A 26,619-nucleotide genomic window follows, 5' to 3' on the forward strand; every position below is an offset into this window, starting at 1 on the left:
CAACAGAGAGTTTGCACGCAGGCGCGGCTCAAGGCTGCTTTTCCCCGCACCCCGTCCAAGCTTCCCCTAGCAACAAGCTCGGCTTGAGCGCATGCGCCGCAGCCCTTCCCACCACCAGTTGTCAGCCTGCGCCCTGGCCCCTCTCCCTCCACTAGCCTTCTACCAGGGTCCGCGTGGCGGGGCGCGCGCGTGCGCACTGGGGCTCGGCGACTGCCCACCTCCCAGCCCGCAGCTGGACGGGGAGGGGCGGGGCTGCTCCTCTGGGCCACGCCCCCTCCAGCCCGGCGCGCAGACGGCGCATGCGCGCTCCCGCCCGGTCTCCATCTTGGAATTGGGAGGAAGAGAGAGGGAGAGGGAGGCCGGGACGAGCCTGGTGCGGAGAGAGGCTGAGGCGGAGGAGAGCGGGAGGGCGCGGGGACCACCCTGAGCGACGATCTCGCAGCCACCCTCGGGCGGGAGGAAGGGGAAGGGACGAGGCCGGGGCGGGAGTGCGCGCTGTCAAGCCTCGGAGCCCGGCGTGCGAGGGGCCGTGCGGCCGGCCGGACGTCCTCGGGGTGGGCCCCCTGTCGGTGGCCGGAGGAGACCCGGGCTCAGGCCCTGCGCTCCCAGATTTCCGGGCTCGGCCCCTCCGATTGCAGGCAGACAGCCGGTTCTAGGGTCGCAGCCGCTCTCATCCTGAGGCACTGGTTGCATAGGATTTTTTCCTAGTGCACCCGTTTCGGGGTTCATTCCCTCCAACACATTCCAAATACCAGACTCAGCCTCCCCACCTCTCCCATTCAGTGTTTGGGGTTCAGACCCCGAACTCAGAAGCCGGGATTCTGGAACTGTCGCCCTCGAAGAGGAGGAGGACTGGACCGCGAGGTCAGATCGGGTTGTCACCCCCTCTTCTCCCCTCCCGGGGAGGCTTCCCGGGCCCGCCCCTCCGGAAGGGCGAAGGCGAGGAAGAGGTGGCGAGGCGAGGGGAGGGGAACGGGCTCCTCGCCCCCTCTCCCCGCTTGGCACAGCCGCTGGAAGACCCCACAAGGAGGAGGAAGCACTGGGGCACCATAGTGACCCCTACCAGGTGAGACACGGGGTGCAGGGCCGCGGGGTCCCCTGTGTCTAGAATGGAGGAGGAAGGTTGAGCCTTTCTGAAAAGCCGGGCCTGGGCAGGTCCTTCGCTCAGAATGGGGAAGCCCAGCAGGGCCAGTGGTCAGCTCTCTGTGCCATCCTCTTCCCTGCTTCCCTCCATGATTGTCTGTCTGCTTTGGGGGGGACTTTAGATAGCAGGATCTCCCCCTGTCGCCAGGCGTCCTACCTTAGGGTGCTTGAGCTGTTCAGATGGGTTTGCACACTCCGCTCTTGTTCACTTGGCCGCTGACAGCTACCTCGTTATCATGATTATAATTCTTATTTCTAATTGCTCTGGAGTGTTGACTCCCTTGGTGGGTGTATTTTCTCTGTCTGAGGCACGGTGTGATTGGGTTTCTTATCCTTTCAAGGAAGTGGATATGTGCAATTGGGGAGATCTGACTATACCCCACACACATACACACATAGTTGCCTTCCCACCTCCTTGCTGTGATGGTATAAGTAGCTCCTATGTATATATTTGTCTAAGGATCTTTCATTATTACAAAGTACTTTTACATACATGGGGCTATTTTATCGCCGTCTTCCCATTTTACAGTTGAGATTGAGGCCAAGAGAGTATGCCCAAGGTCACAGTGGCAGAAGCAGAATTTGAACTCAAGTCTATAGTCACATCTTACCTTTGCTCCATACCTGTCTCTCACCATCTTTTAATACTGAGGCTTGACCAGGAATCTAGAAGATGAGATTTAAGGAAGGGGTGGTGAAGTTTCAAGGCAATACCTAGATTATGATGATGAGAAATTCTGGTTTCTGTTGTAACCCTTGTCTTTACTCTGATACCAGTCTTTGGCTTGAGTATCTTATAAGGTCTTACTTCTGACACATTATTGCCATAGTGGCACCTTTTAGCAGTTAAAATCAAACTGTCAGGGTGGGATGATCCCCTGAGTATTATTAATATTAGAGCATTGTTGTATTCACCCTAGAGGCAGGGAAGGGAAGGAAGAATCCATATGATGAGTTCCTAAGTATGAAATCTCATTAAAAATATCTCACACACAAAAAAATCACACACACACAATCTCACACATCCTCCTTGCAATAATCCATGTTGCTGAAGAAAAGTATAAGGAACTTAACTCAAAGGAACTGTTGCTGCTGGTAGTGTAGCTTGGGTTACCTCATCTGCAGAATAAGGAATAACATTGTCCATTTTAGAAGGTGGTTATGATTTAGCACCGACTTTAGAAATAGCTCATATATTTGTTATTTAAAGAAGAGTCCCTGTGTGATGCCAGGATCTTAGATTGGCATTCTCTACTGACTGCTGGTAAAGCAGTCAAGAATATTCCTTTGGCAAGTTGTGAACACCTGCCTTTGTGTACGGGTGAAGGGTGCTTGGCAGAGTTGCTGGCTAGAAAAATGGAGAAAGGGACCTTTTTTGAGCAGCCTGTGAGAACAGTCAGTCTTCCTGTCTATTCTGAGCCCTATGCACCCTGGGAGCCATTCATAGAGTTAGGCTCAATCTTTGCCTTCCAGCTTTCAGTTGGACTGAGGAGACAAAAATTAACAACACAGCTGGGAACAATGCACAACAAAATATGTGCAACTACTTTTAAGGTGCAGCTCCGAAGAAGGATCCTTTGTACCTCAACTCCAACAAGTATTTAACCAGAAGCTTCCGTGGGAGCCCCCTCAGAGGATCTGATCTGATGTTCTGCTGGACCTTTTGTGGGTTATTTGAGTTTTCTAGGATAAGGACTGGAGTGACTAGGGAAGGCTTCTTACAGGAGGAGGTTGAGCTTGGGGCAACTTACCAGGACTAGGACAGTCAAAAGCATGTCAGCTCTGACTGGAGAGAGGTATTCCTGTTTTCTGACCTTGGAGAAGTCCTTCCTTTATGTGTGTCTGTGACCTCATCTGTGAAATGCTAATCTTGATCAGGCCCCCACTATATGCAGAGTTCTCTTTGAAAGCAGTTGTAAAGGATCAGCAAGCTACAATCTTTCTGGTGTCCTTTCCTCTATAATACAGGGTTAATATTAATACCTCATAAGACTGTGCTGATTGAATGAGAACTAATACATGTTTGGTGCAGTTCCATTAACATTGTACACCATTGGTGTACTGTACCATTGGACTGTGTGCCTACCATTTGACCAGGTAAGTTAGAGTCCAGATCAAGACCCCCCAAAGGCAGAGACCACACTCTGCCACTTCACATTCTAGCTCTCCCTGACCAGTTCCCCAACTCTTTTTGAGAGTCTCCTGGCTAGTACCCACTTTTAACAATGGCCGGATTTCCACTGCCTCCGGCTAGCTGTTTCCTGCTCTCTTCAGGGTGTGAGAGGTTGAGGGAAGAGGGGGCCTCCATACTGAGGGGAACAGGAAGGTGCTGGGAAATATTTGGAATATGAGACTTATAGGACAGGACACTTGGGAATTGTGTTCTGCTGGAAGGCAAATCTTTTATTCTTACAAGAGGGGGAAGTAGGGATTGTAGGGAAATGGAATCTGTGAAGGGTTTGAGGGGGTTTGTAAGAATGTTTAGCTCCCAGCCATTGTAGCACTTTTTAGGGACTCCAGGGACCTGGCCCCTGTGCTCTGGTTGCCAGGGCAACTTAATTTTCTTGGAGCTTTGATGTTGTTCCTAATTCCTCCCCCCCTTTCTCAGCAGTTCCTCCCCCTCATCAGGGAGGGATGAACTAGAAGAGGCAGAAACTTAAGGGGCCTCTTCCTCTCAAAACATCTTTTAAGACCCCATTTTATTCTCTAGGCTAGCCCCCATTCTCAGGGCCCCCAGGGGCCACCATGCCAGCTGGGGGCCGGGCTGGGAGCCTGAAGGACCCAGATGTGGCTGAGCTCTTCTTCAAGGATGACCCTGAAAAACTCTTCTCTGATCTCCGGGAAATTGGCCATGGCAGCTTTGGAGCTGTGTACTTTGTGAGTTGGGGCTTGAGAGGATGGAGTATTCATGTATTTTTCCCCTGTGAGCTTCCAAATAACCTCTCCACCACTCCCCATTGCTCATTTTTCCTCCCCTCTCCTACTGACCACTCTTCCTATAGCCTAGTTCTCACTGGGACCTTCACCCCTCTGATTTATTCCTCTAGGCCCGGGATGTTCGGAATAGTGAAGTTGTGGCCATCAAGAAGATGTCGTACAGTGGAAAACAGTCAAATGAGGTGGGTCAGGCTTAACAAGACCAGATAGGAATAGGTTACTTCAGTCTCCAAAATAAACTCTTGAGTAAATGTCTTCTCTCCTAACTTCTTTCCAGAAATGGCAGGACATCATCAAAGAGGTTCGGTTTCTACAGAAACTCCGGCATCCCAATACCATTCAGTACCGGGGCTGTTACCTGAGGGAGCACACGGCTTGGGTGAGTTGGCCCCTTATCCTAGCCTCACCATTACCGAGTTTAATGCCCAGTCTTATTATCATTGATTTCTTAGGTGGGCCTTGTTCAGGGTGTCAATATGGGGATCTTTAGAAAGAAGTATCTCCTAGCCTCTTTAGTCCTCACACAAACTTATTTCTTTAATACCCAGAAGAGGCAGATTTGAAGGATGACTTAGACAGTTGTTATTATTTTAAAAGGGGCACATAGACTAAAGGGTAAATATTGAATAGGGCTTTGAAGGGATCCTAATTTTTTGCTTTTGGGGCCATATCCTGGTACTCTTTCTGGCTCTGCATTTATGGATCACTACTGGTTTAGATGAGATTGAAGGGATTATGATGGAAGTGGTAATTATGTCTTGGACTTTTTCTAGAGGAGACCCTAATTTAGGATAAGTTCTCTCTCCTAACTCAGAGGACTGTCCTACCACCCCCTTATTTTCTCAGCTGTCTCTGTGATGACAATTAACCTTTCTCCTTGTCATTGCCCTGGAGGCTTTGACTGAATCAAGGATAGACAAGAAAATACTGTTTCGAATCTCCACCTAAGAGAGATGGGTCAGGGTCAGGGTCAGGGTCAGATGGCCAGATCTGCTGATCTCTGATCCTTGATTTTTTTCTTAGCTGGTGATGGAGTATTGCCTGGGCTCTGCTTCAGACCTTCTAGAAGGTAAGTGATTCTGATGAATAGAGGGGAAAAAAAAGAAAAGTTGTAGGGGGAGTATCAGAAGGATTTTATTCCAGTCCCACCCTTTAGCTCTCTCTCTCTCTGATGTTATTCCCTTACTTTCCCAGTGCACAAGAAGCCCCTGCAGGAGGTAGAGATTGCAGCTGTGACCCATGGAGCCCTTCAGGGTCTGGCTTATCTGCACTCCCACAACATGATCCATAGGTACAGACAGCACTAATGGTGACTGGGAGCGGGTGCTCTCTACTACTTCTAATTCACTGGGGTATAGTTTTCTTGGAAACTTGATGCTAAAGCCCTTACCAGGCCTTCCTGAGATATCTGCCTGATCCCTGTACTTTTTCTTCTGGCAGGGATGTGAAAGCTGGAAACATCCTACTCTCAGAACCAGGCTTGGTAAAGCTGGGTGACTTTGGTTCCGCATCCATCATGGCACCTGCTAACTCCTTTGTGGGCACCCCATACTGGTGAGTGGAGAAAACTCCCAGGATTTTGGAAAGCAGTAGTTGGCAGGGTTTAGGCAGGTGACTAGTCTCCACTGACAATTCTTCCAGGATGGCTCCAGAGGTGATCCTGGCTATGGATGAGGGACAGTACGATGGCAAAGTGGATGTCTGGTCCTTGGGAATAACCTGCATCGAGCTGGGTAAGGATATCCTTCCTGCTCCCTTGTGCTCTTTGCCCTTTCTTTGCTATCACTATACCATCTCATCCTTCAGTGTCTCTAAGTTTCTTTTCTTTTTCTGGTTTTGGGCCCACCTGGTGGTCCTCAGGTTACTCTTGACTTGCACGCTCAGGAAATGCTTCTCTGACAGACTCAGAGTAACCACTTGGGATGCTGGAAATCAAATCCAGGTTGTCCATATGCAAAGTTCCCTACCCACTGTACTATCTCTCCAATCCAAAATTCCTGATCTTTTATGATATCCACTGTACTGTCATGCAGTATGATGATAGATTTTGTGTATGTGAGCAGTAAAGTCAGAGAGTTAGGCTCAAGTGAATTCATAAAATCATAAAGCCATTTTAGGGTTTTAATCTCTATCAGCTTACATTACTTAATACAGCTATGTAGTGAGGTGATGTTTGTAAGTCCTTCCACACAGTACCAGGCATAAAATAATTGCCCAAGATACAGATGCCATTAACAAGTTCTCACAGTGATGTCTTCTACTGCTGTTTTTCTTCCTTTTGTCTCTGTTTATTGTCTTGTTTGCTTAGTTTTTGATCTATACCCAACAGTGCTCAGGGATGCTTGATCACTACAAGTAGTGTTCAGGGAACCATTGTAGTCTAGGTCTCCTATGTTTAAACCATGTGCTCAGCCCATTGTGCTCACTCTGACCCTCTTCCAGTCTCTAAGCACAGTACAGTACTATTCTTGGGTGAGGGTAGGGCTCATGGGGATGTAAAAATGGGAGTGAGTGGTGCTTGGGCACTGTGCATTGCTATATGGGTATATTTGCCATGTGCAAAGCATGTGCTGCAACCCTTTGATACATCTTCCAGCACAAAGTGCTGTGATTCTGCTCCTCTCCTCAGGCTGTTGGAGAGTCTCCATTGCCTTCAGTTCCACAGCCACCCATATCTTTTCCCCGTCATTTCTGCTTCCTGAAGACCAACTTTCTTTCATGAGCTCTACCTGTATGTACCACCAAGTTTCCCATTGTCCTTTCTGGATATTGTGGCCTCTGTCCAAGGTTAAAGGTGTGGACACCTTTCCCTTCATTTCCATGTTTGCCTTGGTTGAGACCAAGGGTGGAAATATATGTCAAGCCAGGTATAAAATTATTTGTCGGGGGCCAGAGTGATAACACAGCAGTAGGTAGGGCATTTGCCTTGTACACTGCCGACCCAGGACAGACCTGGATTCAATCTCCAGCATCCTATATAGTCCCTGAGCTGTTCAGGAGCGATTCTGAGCGCAGAGCCAGGAATAACACCTGAGCACCGTGGGGTGTGGCCCGAAAACAAAATAAAAAAAAAATCTGTCCATTTTATTTCTAGTTTTTAGTAGAGACAAGAATACTTCTCTACTTTTGGAAATAGTCATGATTATAATTGCATTTTTGGAAATTAGCAACCTGGAGATTACTATTTTGCAAGAAGTCCACCATTGGGGAAAGATAGTACAGCAGGTAGGATGTTTGCCGTGTGTACTGCCAAACCAGGTTTGATCTCCACATCCCATTTGGTCACCTGAGCCCTCTAAGAGTGATTCCTGAGTGCAGAACCAGGAGTCACCAAGTGTGACCCCAAGACAAAAAAGTCTGGGCTGGAGCAGTGGCACAAGCAGTAAGGCGTCTGCCTTGCCTGCGTTAGCCTAAGACGAATCTCAGTTCAATCCCCCGGTGTTCCATGTGGTCCCCCAAGCCAGGAGCAATTTCTGAGCGCATAGTCAGGAGTAACTCCTGAGTGTCATAGGATGTGGCCCAAAACAAACCCCAAAAAAGTCTTTTTTTTTTAGTTTTTGGGTCACACCCAGTGACACTCAAAGAGTTACTCCTGGCTATGCGCTTAGAAAGCGTTCCTGGCTTGGGGGAACATATGGGACGCTGGGCATCAAATCGAAGTCCATCTTGGATCAGCTGCATGAAAGGCAAATGCCCTACCACTGCATTATTGCTCTGACCCAAAGTACATTATTACACAGGAGTAAAGACTGTTTCACTTGATGTGATGTTTTAAGAGTGCTTGAAATCTTTTAATTTTATTTGTTATTGTTGGACTTATTTTCCCCTTTGCAAGGGGGTAGCTAAGTATTTGGCCACACTTAGCTGTGCTTAGGGCTTAGGAGTCATTACTGGTAGGGCTCAAGAGACCATATAGGTTGCCAAGGATCAAATGCAGGCTAGTTACATTAGGAATTACAAAGGCAACAACTACCTACACTCTACTGTTGTACTGTTGTACAACTCTATCTCTAATGTTGTCTCTGTTGTTATTTTTCTAGTTTTCTTTTGGGGGGGGGCGGTTATTTTGGTTTTTGGGCCACACCCTGTAACGCTCAGGGGTTATTCCTTGCTATGCACTCAGAAGTCGCTCCTGGCTTGGGGGACCATATGGGATGCCAGGGGATCGAACCACCATCCGTCCTAGGCTACCGCTGGCAAGGTAGACACCTTATCTCTAGCGCCACCAAGCCGCCTCAACTAGTTTTTTAATTTGTTTGATTTTGGGCCACACCTGATGATGCTCAGGTTACTCCTGCCATGATCAGGAAACCATATTGGATGCCAGAGTTTAAAACCAGGTCAGCTGTATACAAAGCAAACACCCTACCCACTGTGTGGCTCCAGCCCAGTCAACACCAGATTTTAAAGACCAGAAACAGACACAGAACATTGCGGGGTAGAGAAGTGACCGTTTGGGCTTTGAGGTTTGCAGTTAAGATATTATATTACTTCACTATTCTTTTTTCAGAAAAACCTTTCTTTATACCCTCAAGTCTCCACAATTTCTAGCTTATGAACCCATCACAAAACCAGCTTCCCAGCCATTCACCTTTCTCTTCCTTGTGCCATCACTTTGCATTTACTTGTTTAGTACTTTTTATTTATTTATTTTATTTTATTGGGGGGGGGCACACCTGGTGACACTCAGGGGTTACTCCTGACTATGCGCTCAGGAATCGCTCAGAAATTGCTTTGGGGGACCATATGGGATGCCAGGGGATCGAACCACAGTCCATCCTAGGTTAGCTTGCGCCCCCACTCTGGCACTGTTTAGTACTTTTTAATCTTCTCTGTTGAACTGGAAGTTTCTTGAAGACAGAATCTATTTTTATCATATTGTTCTTATTGGCAACTCATAAGTAACTAAATATGTTTCCTTCTGCCTTCTGGGGTTGTGTACATTCATACATACTGGTGGTGCTCAGTTCCTTTCCTAGCTCTGCTCAGGACTGAATATTGGTGGTTCTGTGGTGGAGGGGATAATGGGGAAGGGATCTGTGGTGTCAGAGATTCAAACTGGATTAGCTATTTGCAAGTCAAGCACCTCTGGTGGTATATTCCCTGGACCCTTTGGTGCTTTTTTTTTTTTTTTTTGGAGCACACCTGGTTTCGCTCAGGTTATTCCTGATTATGCGCTCAGAAATTGATCCTGGCTTGGGGGACTATATGGGATACTGGGAAATCAAACTGGGGTCATCCTAGGCTAGCGCAGGCAAGGCAGACGTCTTACCGCTTGCGCCACCACTCTGGTCCCTGGCCCCTTTGGTGCTTTTGCATACTTTTTTATTTGCCTTTTTCCACCAGCAAAGAAAATAGTAGATGTTACATTTTATAATGTTAATTCAAGGAGATTTACAAATTGCTAACAATTTAGCTAGGTAGTCTTAGGGCTGAGGTATCAACCAAAGTATTTTGATTTCTATTCTAATTTCTTCTGCTCACTCTTACTTCTCAACTTCTTTCTTCCCATTGATCTTTCTCTATAGCTGAACGGAAACCTCCACTGTTTAACATGAATGCGATGAGTGCCTTATACCACATTGCACAGAACGAATCCCCTGTGCTTCAGTCAGGACACTGGTGAGGAGTGCTGTCCTAGGCCCAGTGGGTAGGCCTGAGAGTATAGCTGGTTGATTAATGCCCTCACCCCTGCTTTATCTTCCAATAACTTCCAGGTCTGAATACTTCCGGAATTTTGTTGACTCCTGTCTTCAGAAAATCCCTCAAGACAGACCAACCTCAGAGGTTCTACTGAAGGTGAGAATTCACTGCATTCTCCTGGAACTGTAGCATTTAAAACTATAAGAAATCTCTAAATAAAATGAGCAATTCTCGGTGCCAGCGAGATAGCATGAGGTAAGGCGTTTGCCTTCCATGCAGAAGGATGTTGGTTCGAATCCCGGCATCCTATATGGTCCCCCGTGCCTGCCAGGGGGGATTTCTGAGCGTAGAGCCAGGAGTAGCCCCTGAGCACTGCTGGGTGTAACTCAAAAATACAAAAAAAAAAAAAAAAAAAAAGAGCAATTCTTAATTATTTTTCCATTTAAATTTTCTTTTATAAATTCCTACATTTTATCCTCTGCTCTGTGTTCAGTGGACTCGTTTTGCAAGATTATATCTACCCAGAATGATGCATTTATGTATTTAGTAATGATTTGTTTTTTCATTCTTTATTATTCAGAGATATAAATGTGTGTAATTGCCAGGCAGAGCTTTGGTCAGCATGTATTAACCAGGGTTGCCATAGTAGTTTGGTATAATTAAAACTGAAAGTCTGTGTAGCCTTATCTTAGGTAAATAGACTTTTTCTTCCCTCCCTCCCTCCCTCCCTCCCTCCCTTCCTACCTTCCTTCCTTCCTTCCTTTTTTGCTTTTGAGTCACATCTGGCAACGCTTAAGGCTTACTCCTGGCTTAAATTTGGGTGATCACTCCTAGCTATCCTCAGGATCTTATGGAATGCCAGGAATCAAATGCAGCCTAGCTGCATGGAAAGCAAGCATCTACCTGTACCCTCTGACCTTTCCCCTAGGTGTTCTTTGAGGGGGGTCACAACCAGAGGTGCTTCTGGTTCTGTGCCCAGAAATCACTCTGGACAGGCTCAGGGAATCATATAAGATGCCGGGGATCAAACCTAGGTTTAACCATGTGTGGGGCAAATGCTCTGTTCACTGTGCTATCGCTCTGGCCCCATTCCAAGGTGTTCTTAATGTAATTATTGTTAGCAAATATAGAAGGATTCTCAGGGCTAGAGCAATAGAACAGTAGGTAGGATGCTTGCCTTGCATGCTACCAACCTAATTTCAATTCCCCAGCATCCCACATGGTTCCCTGAGCACCACCAGGAGTAATTACTGAGTGCAGAGCTGGAAGTAACCCCTGAGCATCACGGAATATGACCAAAAAAAAAAAAAAAAAAAGAGGATTCCTATCCTAGTACCTTTACCAGTCAACTTAGACTAATGTAATCTACTTGTTTCCTAGTAATTGAATAACTGGAGAACAGAGACCTCCCACCTACAATGCATTTTGATAGAGTGCCTGGTCTAGAATCTGGAACTCCTGATTATTCTTGTCTGTTCTCTTTGGCATAAAGGAACAAGACCAGTGTTTGGGAAATAATGATAGGGTGGTAAAAATTATTTTGGTAAGAGGGATTAGGTCAGGGGCCAGACTGGTGGCACAGCGGTAGAATGTTTGCCTTGCACACGCTGACCTAGGACGGACTGTGGTTTGATCCCCTGGCGTACCATCTGGTTCCCCAAGCCAGGAGTGATTTCTGAGCACATAGCCAGGAGTAACCCCTAAGCGACACCGGGTATGGCCCAAAAACCAAAAAAAAAAAAAAAAAAGAGGAGGGATTAGATCAAGGCCTGGGACCAGAAAGATAATATAATGGTTAAGATGTTTCCTTTGCACTCAGTCAACCCGTTTGATCCAGCAGCAACTACAATCCCATAAGCACCTGCCAGATGTGGCAGTAAAACAAACACAGCACAACAAGGGTCAGAGAAAGATACAATACGTAGGTCACTTGCCTTGCATACCACTGACCAGGGTTCTATCCCTGGTACCATGTGTCGTCGTCCCCCCCCCCCAAGCCTGCCAGGAGTTGATCACTGAGCACAGAGTCAAGAGTAAGACCTGGGGCCGGCGAGGTGGCGCTAGAGGTAAGGTGTCTGCCTTGCAAGCGCTAGCCAAGGAAAGGACCACGATTCGATCCCCTGCGTCCCATATGGTCCCCACAAGCCAGGGGCAATTTCTGAGCGCCGTAGCCAGGAGTAACCCCTGAGCATCTAATGGGTGTGGCCCGAAAAACCAAAAAAAAAAAAGGGGGGGGGTAAGACCTGACCAAAGCTGGGTGTGGCCCAAAAACAAAACAAAAAATAGGTTAGGCCAGTATGAGCTCCTTTTGGTAGGCTATTAGGCCTAGAGACAGGCCAGGAATTTTAGGAAGCAGAAGGTGCTTGGCAGTAGGCCTCAGAGTCCTCTTCTTCTAGCATCGCTTTGTGCTTCGAGAGCGGCCACCAACAGTCATCATGGACCTAATCCAGAGAACTAAGGATGCAGTGCGAGAGCTGGACAACCTTCAGTACCGCAAGATGAAAAAGATACTGTTTCAAGAGGCACCAAATGGTCCTGGTGCTGAGGCCCCAGAGGAGGAGGAGGTGACCCAGCTTATCCTGCCACTTTTCTTTACTTCCATGTGTGTTTGCCTCTTAACAGCTGCTTCCCCCCCTTTCCCTACTCCTCACACCCTCTGTCTCCTTTTGCTACCTACCTCCATGTACATACCCCATACCCTACCCTTCTCTGCCAAACAGCCTGCACCCTGTCCACAGGAGACAGAGCCCTACATGCATCGGGCTGGGACACTGACCAGTCTAGAGAGTAGCCACTCTGTGCCCAGCATGTCCATCAGTGCTTCCAGCCAGAGCAGCTCGGTCAATAGCTTAGCAGATGCCTCCGACAATGAGGAGGAAGAGGAGGAAGAGGAAGAGGAAGAAGAAGAAGGGCCAGAAGCCCGGGAGATGGCCATGATGCAGGAGGGAGAACACACAGTTACTTCCCATAGCTCCATCATCCATCGACTGCCGGTATGCACCTTCTAGATAGCCCTGACCATGGTGGTGCTGAGCTCTAGCTCTTCTGCTTAGGAATCATCTTGGTTCTCTGCTCTCCCTGTGAGGTGTTGTTGCAAATGGAAGCCTGGCAGTTTCCAGGAATTTTATTTGGGTTTAATCTCTGAGCCTTGGGCATCCTTTCCACCTTTTTTCCTCTAGGGCTCTGACAATCTGTATGATGACCCCTACCAGCCAGAGATAACCCCAAGCCCTCTCCAGCCAACCACAGCCCCAGCTCCCACCTCTACCACCTCTTCTGCCCGCCGCCGGGCATACTGTCGAAATCGAGATCATTTTGCCACCATCCGTACTGCCTCCCTGGTAAGTTTAGCCACCCTTCTTAGGCTTAAATGCCCTCCTCCAAAAAAGTGACTTTTTTTCCCTGTATACATCTAAATTCAAATACCACTATCACCTTTATCTCTCAGTTTATCATTTTCTTGGGGTTTTGGGGGTTTGATTTTTAGACCACATGAGACAAGTACTTGGACTATTCCTAGCTTATCTTCACCTTGACTCCTCTTATTTCACAACAAAATATTGTGGTCACACTGCATGATTTGGGTATTCCTGACAAATTCAGTCCATTTTTCATTTTGGATCATTTTTATTTAGCATTACCCAGGGTGCTTTCCCAGGTTCCTATCCTATCAGATTTTTTATATCTCTATGGTGGTCTCAAATGGCATTATGACAGGCTTGTTGAATTCTGTACCCTTAGAAAGGAGAAAGTATAATTCTATGGGAGACTGTTATTCCACATAGCTGTGACTCAGGCTGCTTGCCGGAGTATTTGTGTGTCCAAATTGTGTTATAGCATTACTTTTCTTAGTTTACAGAGAAAAGTGGTTAGACTTTTCATAAGGTATAGTCTCTTGTTTGCTTAATATTAGAGTCAGTACATACATACCTAGTGTGTATAGGGCTTATCAGGGGATCGAATTGTAAGGGGATTGAACTGGGATGATTGTGTGCTAGGTAATCACCTTTCCCCTGTATTATTTCTCCAACCATAAGGCATAGTTTCTCAGCTGTATTAGTAATAAGCCTTTCCACCACCACCCCACCACCACTCACCACCACCAAAAAACAAACAAACAAGTAATAAGCCTTTACATTTCTGCTTAACTGTATACATTATTGATACCCTTGGAAGTTACTGATTGGTCTAGTATGTTTCTCCCCCCCAAACCCCAAATCCTTCTCCCTATGCCAGGAATTGAACCCAGACTTCATATATGCAAGGCCAGTACTCTTCAACTGAGCTGAGCTCCATGCCCACCCTAGGCTTGCATGTTTGTTTGGGGGCCACACCTGCTGATGGTTTGGGCTTATTTTTGGCTTTGTACTCAGGAGTTACTCAAGGGCATCATATGGGATGCCTGATCGAACTTGGGTTTACCGCCTATAGGACATGCCAAAAGCCTTACCCAGCCCCACCTTGCATGTTTTTTTTTTAACCTTGCATGTTCTTTTTTTTTTTTTTTTTTTTTTTTTTGGGGGGGGGGGGCCATACCCGGTGGTGCTCAGGGATTACTCCTGGCTGTCTGCTCAGAAATAGCTCCTGGCAGGCACGGGGGACCATATGGGACACCGGGATTCGAACCAACCACCTTAGATCCTGGATCGGCTGCTTGCAAGGCAAACACTGCTGTGCTATCTCTCCGGGCCCACCTTGCATGTTCTTTTTTTTTTTTTTTTTTTGGTTTTTGGGCCGTCACACCCGGTGACGCTCAGGGGTTACTCCTGGCTATGCGCTCAGAAGTCACTCCTGGCTTGGGGGACCATATGGGACGCCGGGGGATCGAACCGCGGTCCGTCCTAGGCCAGCGCAGGCAAGGCAGGCACCTTACCTCCAGCGCCACCGCCCGGCCCCACCTTGCATGTTCTTAAGGCTTTTACATTTGGCTGTCTGTTTTGCTAGCATAACTTGTTTTAGTTTTGGTCCACACTGATGATGCTCAGGGGCCATACCTAGCTTTTCTCAGAGATTGCTCCTGACTCTGCTATGTACTCTTTAGCTCCTGATACTTGATATTTGGTACTGTGTAGAGGTGTCTGACTTATAGGGATTTGATCCCTGGACTGCTACAACATCCACTGATATAGCCTGTTAGTCAGGACTTAAAACCTTGAATTAAATTAGGCATTTTAGTGGCTGGAGCGATAGCACCGTGGTGGGGCTTTTGCCTTGCATGTAGCCGATTCGGGTTTGATTCCCAGCATCCCATATGGTCTCCCGAGCCTGCCAGGGCGACTTTCTGATCTCAGAGCCAAACGTAACCTCTGTGCAGCACCAGGTGTGACCCAAAAACCAAAATATTAAATAAATAAATAAATAAATAAATAAATAAATTAGGCATTTCAGCCTAATTTTTTTATATTTCAAGATCTCAAGACCTAGTTCCCTTCTCTGTACTTGAGCTATAATGATCCCTCTGTTTGTTGAAGGACAAAGAAGCCAGCACTTACTGGTTCCAGGAGTATCCTAGACATGATTACATAGGTATCAAACTTAATCTCCATAGACCGTTATTAATGAGATAATGTCCACTTAAAAGTTGAAGAGGAGGACTGGAAAGATAGCATGGAGGTAGGGTGTTTGCCTTGCATGCAGAAGGACAGTGGTTCAAATCCCAGCATCCCATATGGTCCCCCGAGCCTGCCAGGAGCGATTTCTTTTTTTTTTTTTTTTTTTTTGTGGTTTTTGGGTCACACCCAGCAGTGCTCAGGGATTATTCCTGGCTCCAGGCTCAGAAATTGTTCCTCGCAGGCACGGGGGACCATATGGGACGCCGGGATTCGAACCGATGACCTCCTGCATGAAAGGCAAACGCCTTACCTCCATGCTATCTCTCCGACCCCACCAGGAGCGATTTCTGAGCGTAGAGCCAGGAGTAATCCCTGAGCGCTGCTGGGTATGGCCCAAAAAACAAAAAAAATGTTGAGGAAGAGGAGGGGCCGGAGCAGTGGCCCAGAGCAGCTAGGCGTCTGCCTTGCTTGCGCTAGCCTAGGATGGACTGCGGTTCAATCCCCTGGTGTCCCATATGGTCCCCCAAGCCAGGAGCCATTTCTGAGCACAGCCAGGAGTAATCCTGAGCCTCAACAGATGTGGCTCAATAAAAACAAACCAAGGGGCCAGCGAGGTGGCGCTAGAGGTAAGGTGCCTGCCTTGCAAGCGCTAGCCAAGGAAGGACCACGGTTCGATCCCCCGGCGTCCCATATGGTCCCCCCAAGCCAGGGCCGATTTCTGAGCTCTTAGCCAGGAGTAACCCCTGAGCATCAAATGGGTGTGGCCTGAAAAAAAAAAGTTGAGGAAGAGGAGCCAGAGCTAGATAGCACAGTGGGTAGGGAACATAACCTTGCATATAGCCAACTCGGGTTTAACCCCCAGTGCCCACATGGTCCCCAAAGCCCACCAGGAATAATTCCTGAACACAGAGCCAGGAGTAACCCCTGAGCATCTCTAGGTATAGCCCGAAAACAAAAAGTTAAAGAAAAGGTTTAGCAATGTTAACTTGAAATCGTATAAACTTGGTTACTAAACTGAGATTTGGTCCCATGTCTATTCCTATTCTCTGAACTAATCTAAATTATTCTACTTCTTTTTTTCCTTTGGTTTTTGAACCACATCCAGCAGTACTCAGGAATTAATCCTGGCTCTGGGAACCATATAGAGTGCTGGTGATCAAACCCAGGTTAAGGCAAGCTCCCTACCCAATATACTCCCTATACTCCCTATACTGTCTCTTCAGCCCCAATTCTTTTCTACTTTGTGTGTGTGTGTGTGTGTGTGTGGGAAGGAAGAGCACTTGGAGGTGCTCAAGTTATTCTTAGTGCCCCGGATACCTGTATGAGATGCCAGGAATTAAAATCATGTTGACCATGTGCAAGGCAAACACCCTACCCGCTGTACTATCACTCTGGCCCAGTTTCTCCTTTTATACAATATTTAGTACTTTATGACTCTCAATCACATGAAAATATGACCTGTAACCCAGTTATGGAGGCAGTCTCAGAGAGGGTAAGTATAGGGAAGGTAACAAATGAGAATTTAGGGACCAGAGTGTTGGCGCAAGGTAGGGTGTTTGCCTTGCATGCACTAACCTAGGACGGACCGTATTTCAATCCCCTGGCATCCCTGTTGTCCCCAAAGCCAGGAGCCATTTCTGAGCGCATAGTTAGGAGTAACCCATGAACGTAACCGGGTGTGGCCCAAAAACTAAAAAAAAAAAAAAAGAGAGAATTTAAACCCCTGTGTCTAAAGCTCATTATTTTCTTTCTGCGGACCAAGACTCTGTAAAGTGGTGTGCAGGTTGAACCCAGCTTCACCGCCTCTTGCCCTTTCCAGGTTAGCCGTCAGATCCAGGAGCATGAGCAGGACTCAGCTTTGCGGGAGCAGCTGAGTGGCTATAAGCGGATGCGACGACAGCACCAAAAACAGCTGCTAGCCTTGGAGTCCCGGCTGCGAGGTGAGCGGGAGGAACACAGTGCGCGACTCCAGCGAGAGCTTGAAGCACAGCGGGCTGGTTTTGGAGCTGAGGCAGAAAAGCTGTCACGGCGGCACCAGGCCATTGGTGAGAAGGAGGCACGAGCTGCTCAGGCTGAGGAACGAAAGTTCCAGCAGCACATCCTTGGGCAGCAGAAGAAGGAGTTGGCTGCCCTTCTAGAGGCACAGAAGCGAACCTACAAACTTCGAAAGGAGCAGCTCAAGGAGGTGGGTGGAATAGGGCTGAAAAATGGGTGGGTTGGTAGTGGCAGATCACCCTTCCGTTGACCACCCTTCCTTGACCCTTCCATTTCTCTTCCCATTGCCTCTGCCCAGGAGCTCCAGGAGAACCCCAGCACCCCCAAACGGGAGAAGGCAGAGTGGCTTTTGCGACAGAAGGAACAGCTACAGCAGTGCCAGGCAGAAGAAGAGGCAGGGCTGCTGCGGCGACAGCGACAGTACTTTGAGCTTCAGTGTCGTCAGTACAAGCGCAAGATGCTTCTGGCTCGTCACAGCCTGGATCAGGACCTGCTTCGAGAGGTAGGCCAGCTGTCCCCATATCTTTCTACATTGCAGGCACCCGAGCTTTTCCTCACTTGTTTTTCTTCCCTCTGCCCTTGTTCATGTGGGTTTCATTTTAGCCCTTTTCCTTCTAAACCCATCAAACCCTTGCACATAGACTTCTGTTCCTAGGCCAGCCAAGAGTTTGAGCCCCTCACATGCCTGGCCTACACACCTCAGCTCCCCACTCTTACCTCCTTCTGTCCAGGAGTTCTGGGGCTCTCCCTCCCTTCATACCAATAAGGTTCCTGACTGGGCTCTGGGTACCGCCTCCCTTCTGCCTCAGGACCTGAACAAGAAACAGACACAGAAGGACTTGGAGTGTGCTTTGCTGCTGCGGCAGCATGAAGCCACACGGGAGCTGGAGCTTCGGCAGCTCCAGGCTGTACAACGCACAAGGGCTGAGCTCACCCGCCTACAGCACCAGACAGAACTGGGCAATCAGCTGGAGTACAACAAGCGTCGTGAACAAGAGTTGCGACAGAAGCATGCGGCCCAGGTTCGCCAGCAGCCCAAGAGCCTCAAAGTACGTGCAGGCCTGCATCCCCCGGGTCTCCCGCTCCCCATTCCTGGGGCTCTGGGACCACCCATCACAGGCATCCCTAGAGAAGAGCAGCCCTGTTCATCTGGCCAGGAGGCAGTCCTGGACCAAAGAATTCTGGGAGAGGAGGAAGCAGTTCGAGAGAGAAGGATTCTGGGAGAGGAAGGGGCCACTTTGGAGCCAGATGATCAGAGGATATTGGGGAAAGAATTCGAAACCTCTAGGCCTGGTTCACAGAAACATAGTTTTGCTAATGAGGAAGTTTGGGGTCTTCCAGAGGAGGAGCTAGAGCTTAGAATCCCATCCTTGTCACCTCAGGAGAGGAACATTGTGGGGCAAGAGGTGACCGGGGGATGGAGCTTATGGGAGAAGGAGGATGGGTACTTACTGGATAATGAGTTTGAACTTGACTGGGTCCAGGGCCCAGCACTGACCCCAGTCCCTGAGGAAGAGGAGGAAGAGGAGGGGACTCAAATTAGAACCCCAAGGGATCCTGGAGATGGCTGTCCCTCACCAGACATCCCCCCGGAACCCCCTCCAACACATTTGAGACCTGGCATTGCCAGCCAGCTCCCTGGACTCCTGTCCCATGGCTTCCTGGCTGGCCTCTCCTTTGCAGTAGGATCCTCTTCTGGGCTCCTGCCTCTGTTACTTCTTTTGCTGCTCCCCTTGCTGGCAGCGCAAGGTGGAGGTGGCCTACAGGCAGCACTACTGGCCCTTGAGGTAGGGCTTGTAGGCCTGGGGGCCTCCTACCTGCTTCTTTGTACAGCTCTACACCTCCCCCCCAGTCTGTTCCTACTGCTGGCCCAAGGCACTGCATTAGGAGCGGTCCTGAGTCTGAGCTGGCGTCGAGGACTTTTGGGTGTGCCTCTGGGCCTTGGGGCTGCCTGGCTACTAGCCTGGCCAGTCCTAGCTCTACCTCTGGCAGCTGTAGCAGCTGGGGGTAAATGGGTGCGACAGCAGGGCCCCCGGATGCGCCGTGGCATCTCACGACTCTGGTTGCGGGCTTTGTTACGCCTGTCACCCATGGTCTTTCGGGCCTTGCAAGGCTGTGGGGCTGTTGGGGACAGGGGCTTATTTGCACTCTACCCCAAGACTAACAAAAATGGCTTCTGTAGCCGTCTTCCTGTGCCTGGGCCCCAACGGAGTAATCTCCGTACTGCCAAACACCCTCTAGCCCTGTTAGCTTGGTTTTGGGCCCTGTGCAAGGGCTGGAACTGGCGTCTGGCACGAGCCAGCCAGGGTTTAGCCTCCCGCTTGCCCCCCTGGGCCATCCATACACTGGCCACCTGGGGCCTATTTCGGAGTGAACGACCCAGTCGAATTCCCAGGCTGCTGCCACGAAGCCAGCGCCAACTAGGGTCGTTAGCCTCCCGCCAGCTGCCATCAGGGACTCTAACTGGGCGGAGATCTCGAATGCGCCCGGCCAGGACCCTGCCTCCCTGGAGGTGACTGACTCTCCAGTGGCCCAAATTTAGAGTATTGAGCACTTTATTTCCCACTTCTTAGTGAAGTTTCTCCAGTTCTTGCCCTCTCCTACTTTTCACCCTCCTCCTTTGGTGTGCTTCTCCACCTCACTCAAGCTCCTCAGACCTTTAGACAGGCAGTGTCCTCCACCATGGGGTCAGAAGTTACACTCTGTGTTCTTCTGACGTTCCTCCCTACCCTAAGTTATTGCTGTTCTCCCACTGTGTTTGTGCTCATCCTCACCCTCATCAACTCAGGCCTGGGGCCAGGGCTGGCAGGGGGGTGGAAAGTGTCACGGTGGGTTTTTTTTTTTTCTCTCTTTGATTTTGTTTTTCTGTCTCCCTTCCAACCTTTCCCCTCACCCCCACCAAAAAAAAAAAAAAAAGATAAACACAAATAAAATATCTGAGCGGAACTATACCTTTGGCCCAGGCTGCCTCTGTCTGCTTTGTCCTGCCGCCTAGCACTCCCAGTATGCCCCCCCAATCTAGATCCTCGGCCCCCAGTTCATGACCGCTTCACCCCATCTACATGATCTCAATTCCTTTCACTCCTCAGCCTCATCCTCTCAGCTTTCATAGTTTTGTTGTACCATGACCACCACCAGCTTGGGGGTCTGGCCCCCTGTTGAGCTGTCCTAGGACTTCTTAGTCCCACAGCTTCATTATGGATTCCTTCCAGAGAGTTCTTAGAGTCTAGGTCTTTTTGTCTTTCCCTGACCTTTCCCATCCCATACCCTGTATCTCCATTTTGTCTGGGAGCTGAATTTCTCTCTAGACATCAAGGTATTACCCTAGAGGGTTGGGGGATAAGACTGAAAACCCCTCCACAGTAAGATGGTGGTGAGTTTGGGGGCCGAGGCAGTGTGTGGGAACCATGGAAACAGAATTGTTTGTGGACTTGGAGGGAACCGTGCATCAGGGGCTGGGCTGGAATGTGGAAATGTGGTCAGGGTGGCAGCTGCAGCCTGCTGAGCTCGTCAGGCCTTCTGGCTAACTCCTTTGCCCCTTTCCCATACATGGCCCTAGTTGGGGCAACCCCTTCTTATGCATTTTTCAGTGCAGTGCTTCTCCTCCTTCCCTCTTTCCCTCCCTGAGGCGCCAAACCTGGGACTTTTTCTGTCTCTCCTTAGCTGTGTTGCTCTCTTCCATGGGTGTGTTGTGTGACTTAGTTTTCTTCTGTTGTGCACATTCTGTATCAGCTCTTGTGCTTCTGTTTCTAGGTCCTATCTTCTCCCTCTTCGCATATTTGGAGCTTTTCTTGTTCAATTTTAACTCATTAAGATTCTCAGTTTCCTATCTCAACTCTGCTTCTCTTGTATTTTCCATTCAACTCTCCAAACATGCTCTTGGAACATGTCTTGTTTTCTTTGCATTTCTTGCCCATTGAGAACCTTCCTGATCTCTCTCAATACAATCCCATCTCTCCATGTCTGTCTGTATAAAGCTCCCCCCGCCCCCTCTGTCTAACATGTTTTCTGTTTCTCTCCCTCTCCCTGTCTCTGCTTCTGTGTTCTCTGTTCCTCTCTTCTCCCCCTCTCCCCTGGTTGTTCCTCTTCCTCCTTCCTCGTCCTCTACCTCTCCTCTCTCCCGTCCCCATCTCCCCTTGGTCCGTCCACTGCATAGTCTAAGGAGCTGCAGATCAAGAAGCAGTTCCAGGAGACGTGTAAGATCCAGACTCGGCAATACAAGGCTCTTCGAGCACATTTGCTGGAGACCACGCCCAAAGCTCAGCACAAGAGCCTCCTTAAGCGGCTCAAGGAAGAACAGACCCGCAAGCTGGCAATCCTAGCCGAGCAGTATGACCAGTCCATCTCAGAGATGCTCAGCTCACAGGCGGTGAGACCTGGGGTCCAGGGAGGGAGCATGATACAGAGATTGACTTCTGTATTTCTGGCCTACTTATGAGAGAGGAGGGTAGCGGGGAACAAAATCTGGGCATGTGTTCGTATGACCTTGGAGCACTCATACTATCCCAGTGTTAAATGTTCTCTCTGATAGTTTTGTTTTTGCTTTTGTTTTTGGGTCATACCTGGTGGCACTCAGGGATTACTCCTGGCTCTGTGCTCAGAAATCACTCCTGGCAGGCACAGGAGACCTTATGGGATGCTGAAATTTGAACCTCTTTCTGTCCTAGATCAGCTGCATGCAAGGCAAACGCCCTACTGCTGTGCTATCTCTCCAGCCCCCCTGTGATAGTTTTATTATCTTTTTTTTTTTTTTTTTTTGGTTTTTGGGCCACACCCGGCGGTGCTCAGGGGTTACTCCTGGTTGTCTGCTCAGAAATAGCTCCTGGCAGGCACAGGGGACCATATGGGACACCGGGATTTGAACCAACCACCTTTGGTCCTAGATCGGCTGCTTGCAAGGCAAACGCCGCTGAGCTATCTCTCCGGGCCCAGTTTTATTATCTTTTACATCTTTTTTTATTTTGTTTTGGGACCACACTGGCAGTGCACAGGACTTATCCTGGCTTTGCACTCAGTGATCACTTTTGATGGACTCGGGGACCATATAGGGTGTTGGGAATCAACCCCAGGCTGGCCATATGCAAGATAAATTCCCTACCCACTATGGTAACATTCCAATCTCTCATCTTTTGAAGCTGACCTATTTACTTTATTAAGTATAAGAAGTTTACTTTATCAAGTATAAGAAGGGGCCGGAGCGATGACACAGCAGAAGGGTGTTTTCCTTGCACGTGGCTAATCCAGAATGGATGGTGGTTCGATCCCCGGCATCCCGTATGGTCTCCCAAGCCAGGAGCGATTTCTGAGCACATAGCCAGGAGTAACCCCTGAGTGTCACTGTGTATGGCCCAAAAACCAAAAAAAGAAATAAAAGGGCTATAATAATATTTTCAGGGCTTGAGTTAGTTTAATGTGTGATTGTTAGGCTGATTTTATTCAGACATCTGGATGGTTTGGAAGATTGCTTTATCAAAAGTGACAGCACATAACAACAGAAATAGATAGCCCAAAAGAATCTATAATTGCCACTTATTACCAGTTCTACCTCTGAGTTAATAATTTGGACTTTGGGGCCGGGCGGTGGCGCTGGAGGTAAGGTGCCTGCCTTGCCTGCGCTAGCCTTGGACCGCGGTTCGATCCCCCGGCGTCCCATATGGTCCCCCAAGCCAGGAGCAACTTCTGAGCGCATAGCCAGGAGTAACCCCTGAGCGTTACCGGGTGTGGCCCAAAAACCAAAAAAAAAAAATAATAATAATAATAATTTGGACTTTAGGGGCTAGAAGTAAAGCACAGCGGTAGGGCGATTGCCTTACACGCAACTAACACAAGATGAAACCCCAGTTCGATTCCCAGCATCCCATATGACCCCCCCAAACCTGCCAGAGGTTATTTTTGAGCCCATAGCCAGGAGTAATCCCTGAGTGCCGATGGGTATGAACTAAAAACAAACAAAATAAATCTGGACTTTTCTTTCTGTATATATATTTTCCAAATATATAAGAATTGAGGCCAGAGCAAAACTGCCACAGGTAGGGCACTTGCCTTGCACACAACTGATCTGGATTTAATCTCTGGTATCCCATATAGTTCCTCAAGCCCACCAGGAGTATTATTGAGTGCAAGGCCAAGAATAACCCCTGCGTATCATTGTGTGTAGCCTAAAAAAAATAAAAAATAAATAAAAAATAAATATGTATCAATGTAAGCAAAAGTTATGGAATCATAGCATACTACCCTCTACCTATTCCACCTGATGCTGCTTAGACATCTTTCCATATCAGTACTACACACAATTCATTTGTTTTAACAATATATCGTTTTCCATGGTATATGGATCATCATTTATCATTTAACTCATTCCTTATTGGTGGTTTCTAGTATTTTTGCTATCACACTTTCATGACCATCTAGAGCTGTAGTTGGGGGATACATTCCTGGAAGTATAACTGCTATTCACAGGGTGAACATTCTTTTATCTTGATAGGTGGTAAAACCGGCTGTTGCTTAATGTTTTAAACCCAGGCCTACCTGGGCCAGGGGAGGATTGGGGGACTAGGGAAATTGAACCCTGAAACCACTTCCTGTTCTCCAGCTACGCCTTGATGAGACCCAAGAGGCAGAGTTCCAAGCCCTTCGGCAGCAGCTTCAACAGGAGCTGGAGCTGCTCAATGCTTACCAGAGTAAGATCAAGATTCGCACAGAGAGTCAGCATGAGAGGGAGCTGCGGGAGCTTGAGCAGAGAGTGGCTCTAAGGCGCGCACTGCTAGAGCAGCGGGTGAGAGGACTGGGGCTCAGGATGTTGAGGGGAGGGCAGGCTTCTCTCCCCCAACAGCCGCCCGAACTCTCTAACCTCTCTTCTGGGTGCCCCAGGTGGAAGAGGAGCTGCTGGCCCTGCAGACAGGGCGCTCTGAGCGAATCCGGAGTTTGCTTGAGCGGCAGGCCCGTGAGATCGAGGCCTTCGATGCTGAGAGCATGAGGCTGGGATTCTCCAGTATGGCACTGGGGGGCATCCCGGCTGAGGCTGCTGCCCAGGGCTATCCCGCTCCTCCCCCAGCCCCTGCCTGGCCTTCCCGCCCTGTTCCCCGTTCAGGAGCACACTGGAGCCACGGCCCACCTCCACCGGGCATGCCTCCCCCAGCCTGGCGGCAACCTTCTCTGCTAGCTCCTCCAGGTCCCCCAAACTGGCTGAGCTCCCCAGCACAGAGTGGGACACCCCGTGGTGGGGCTCTGCTGCTACTAAGAAACAGTCCCCAGCCTCTGAGACGTGCAGCCTCAGGTGGCAGTGGCAGTGACAGTGTGGGGCCCCCTGCTGCCGCAGTGCCAGGGCCTCTGAGCCGCAGCACCAGTGTTGCTTCCCACATCCTTAATGGTTCCTCCCACTTCTATTCCTGAGGTGCACAGTGGATGCGCAAATGAATTGGCAGGGGTCAGACGGGTGGGTGGATCCTGGTCTTAAGAGGGCAGAAAGTTTGAGGCCCACCCAAGGTTTGGGGACAGGATATTAGCTCTGGCTCCCCAAACTTCATCTTAAGAGCTTCTTGGGCTAGCCAGTTGCCCAGGGCTGGGTGTAGGTGCCTCAAGACTGTCCAGGACCCCTGCCTCACCACCATAGTGCCAGGGCTTTCTTCCATCATGGCCTTGGGAAAGGAGGGAGGTGTGTGCGTGTGTGTGTATGTGTGTGCGTGTGTGTGTATGTGCGCGCGCGCGCGTGTGTGTGTGCGCGCGCATGTGTGTGCGTTTATGTCAGGTATTCATCTAGTTCCCCGGGGGAGGGGAAGGGTGGGTCTAGATATATTATATTCAGAGAACTATACTACCCCCTGCAAGTGGGGCCATGGACTGGGAATGCCAGGCCCCCGGACCTGGGATGTCCCAGAATAGGTCTGGGCCTAGGTTAAAGAGAATGGGAGGAAAAATGCCTTCTTAAGAAAGGAGGATCAGGATGGGGTCTGGGGGTCAGGATGCTGGGTCTCTCCATTCTCCTGTTGCTGTCCTGTGCCGTCTTGTCCTTTATCTATCTATCTAACTTTCTTTCTTCTTTCTTTCTTTCTCTTTCTTTCAATTGAGATCAGATTTGGGGAAGGGGAAGAGGGAAAGACCTTGGTAGCCCCTGCCCCTGAGCTGAGGGCAGTCATGGAAGCCCCTCCCAGCTGTGGGCTGGTAAAGAGTCCACAGCAAGTTTTTAATAAACTGTTGGTTATTCTAACAGACCTGGGACTCACCCTTTTTTTGTCTTAAGCTGTGACTCAGTGGGAGGTGATTTTTTTTTTTTAATTACTGGGCTGTGTAACCAAAACATTAAGTGATTGTGGTATTGGCTCTGGTTAGTTGTGAGGACCACACTAAGCAGTGCTGGGGCAGAATGATCATAGAATAATTTTCAGAAGATTCACTTCTCCCATGGCCCTTGCATCTTACCAGCAAACTAAACAAGAATTCTGACCAAGGGACCAGAGCAGTAGTAGAATAGGTAGGGTGCATGCCTTGCACGTGACTGACCTGGATTTGATCCTTGGCACTACATTATGGTCCCCAGAGCACCACCAAGAATGATCACTGAGTGCAGAGCCAAGAATAAGCCCTGCACAGCTCGGATTGGCCCCAAAACAAAATAATAATAAAAAAAGAATTCTGACTAAGACCTAAAGTGATGTGATTTCATGATGTGTAGCCACAGGTTTCCAGTGCCCTGATCAGTCAATTCCCCTTTTGAGTCTGGAAGAGCTGGCTAGTGTATATAAGAAACATTTCCAGAAGAGGAAGTAATAGCAATTATCCCCCAAATTACATGATTTTGTACTTCATGTTTGTGTGGGGGCAAGATGTGTTTTGGGAGCCATTTGGCAATACGTAGTTCAGTGCTTCAGTCCTGGCAATGTTTTGCTTAGCTCAGCAATGCTGGGGCCTCCAGGACCAGAACCAGGTGGTTTTCAGTTCTGAGACTTAAACCCCGTGCCCAGCACATAAGCATCACCCTGGCCTGTGCTTTACATTTTGTAGGTTCTGTTATACCTCCTAAACATGAACCCATCAATCTCAGCTACACAGCTAAAAGCAAGGGTAGGAATAGAGTACAACCAGTACAGCAACTATGCTTGCTTTGCATGTGGCCAGCCCATTTGATTCCCCAGCACTCCATATGGTCTCCCAAGCACCACCAGGAGTGATTCCAGAGTGCAAAGCCATGTGTAAGCCCTGAGCATTGCTGGGTATGGCCCCACCCTTCCCTCTGTCTCCCAAAAAAGAGTTCCGGGGGACCCGGTGGACAGGTTGGAAGAAGGCAGTCATTCATTCTGTTTAAAGTCTGGTAGCAGACTACATTGAAGAATGGAGAAATTAAAGGAAATCC

The 26,619-nt window shown here is 48.8% G+C and overlaps 1 protein-coding gene across 4 annotated transcripts; it reads left to right on the top strand.

The window, feature by feature from the left end:
• Nucleotides 1-792: 792 nt before the first annotated feature.
• On the top strand, nt 793-25,480 carry TAOK2 (TAO kinase 2). 4 transcript variants are annotated; one of them, XM_049787782.1, is made up of 19 exons: nt 793-1,066; nt 3,854-4,020; nt 4,191-4,262; nt 4,358-4,459; nt 5,104-5,149; nt 5,275-5,371; nt 5,521-5,634; nt 5,722-5,813; nt 9,609-9,702; nt 9,798-9,879; nt 12,120-12,287; nt 12,444-12,716; nt 12,903-13,064; nt 17,095-17,460; nt 17,569-17,772; nt 18,080-18,319; nt 21,427-21,639; nt 23,863-24,045; nt 24,141-25,480. In XM_049787782.1, the coding sequence occupies exons 2-19, from the start codon at nt 3,889-3,891 to the stop codon at nt 24,660-24,662; spliced, it is 3,162 nt and encodes a 1,053-aa protein (XP_049643739.1). In that variant the 5' UTR covers nt 793-1,066; nt 3,854-3,888; the 3' UTR covers nt 24,663-25,480. The 4 variants fall into 4 exon arrangements, with proteins under 4 accessions (XP_049643739.1, XP_049643740.1, XP_049643737.1 ...); XM_049787783.1 differs by having other exon boundaries at nt 12,462-12,716; XM_049787780.1 differs by lacking the exons at nt 21,427-21,639; nt 23,863-24,045; nt 24,141-25,480 and having other exon boundaries at nt 18,080-20,219.
• Nucleotides 25,481-26,619: the final 1,139 nt, after the last annotated feature.

The sequence above is a fragment of the Suncus etruscus genome, chromosome 15, assembly GCF_024139225.1.
Source record: "Suncus etruscus isolate mSunEtr1 chromosome 15, mSunEtr1.pri.cur, whole genome shotgun sequence".
Lineage (NCBI taxonomy): Eukaryota > Metazoa > Chordata > Mammalia > Eulipotyphla > Soricidae > Suncus > Suncus etruscus.

Excerpts from the sequence above, each read along its gene's own strand:
- TAOK2 (XM_049787780.1), top strand. The coding sequence starts at position 3,889 with ATGCCAGCTGGGGGCCGGGCTGGGAGCCTGAAGGACCCAGATGTGGCT. Across the intron at positions 9,880-12,119 it reads CCTCAGAGGTTCTACTGAAG|CATCGCTTTGTGCTTCGAGA; the intron begins GTGAGAATTCAC and ends CTCTTCTTCTAG. Across the intron at positions 12,288-12,443 it reads AGGCCCCAGAGGAGGAGGAG|CCTGCACCCTGTCCACAGGA; the intron begins GTGACCCAGCTT and ends TCTGCCAAACAG.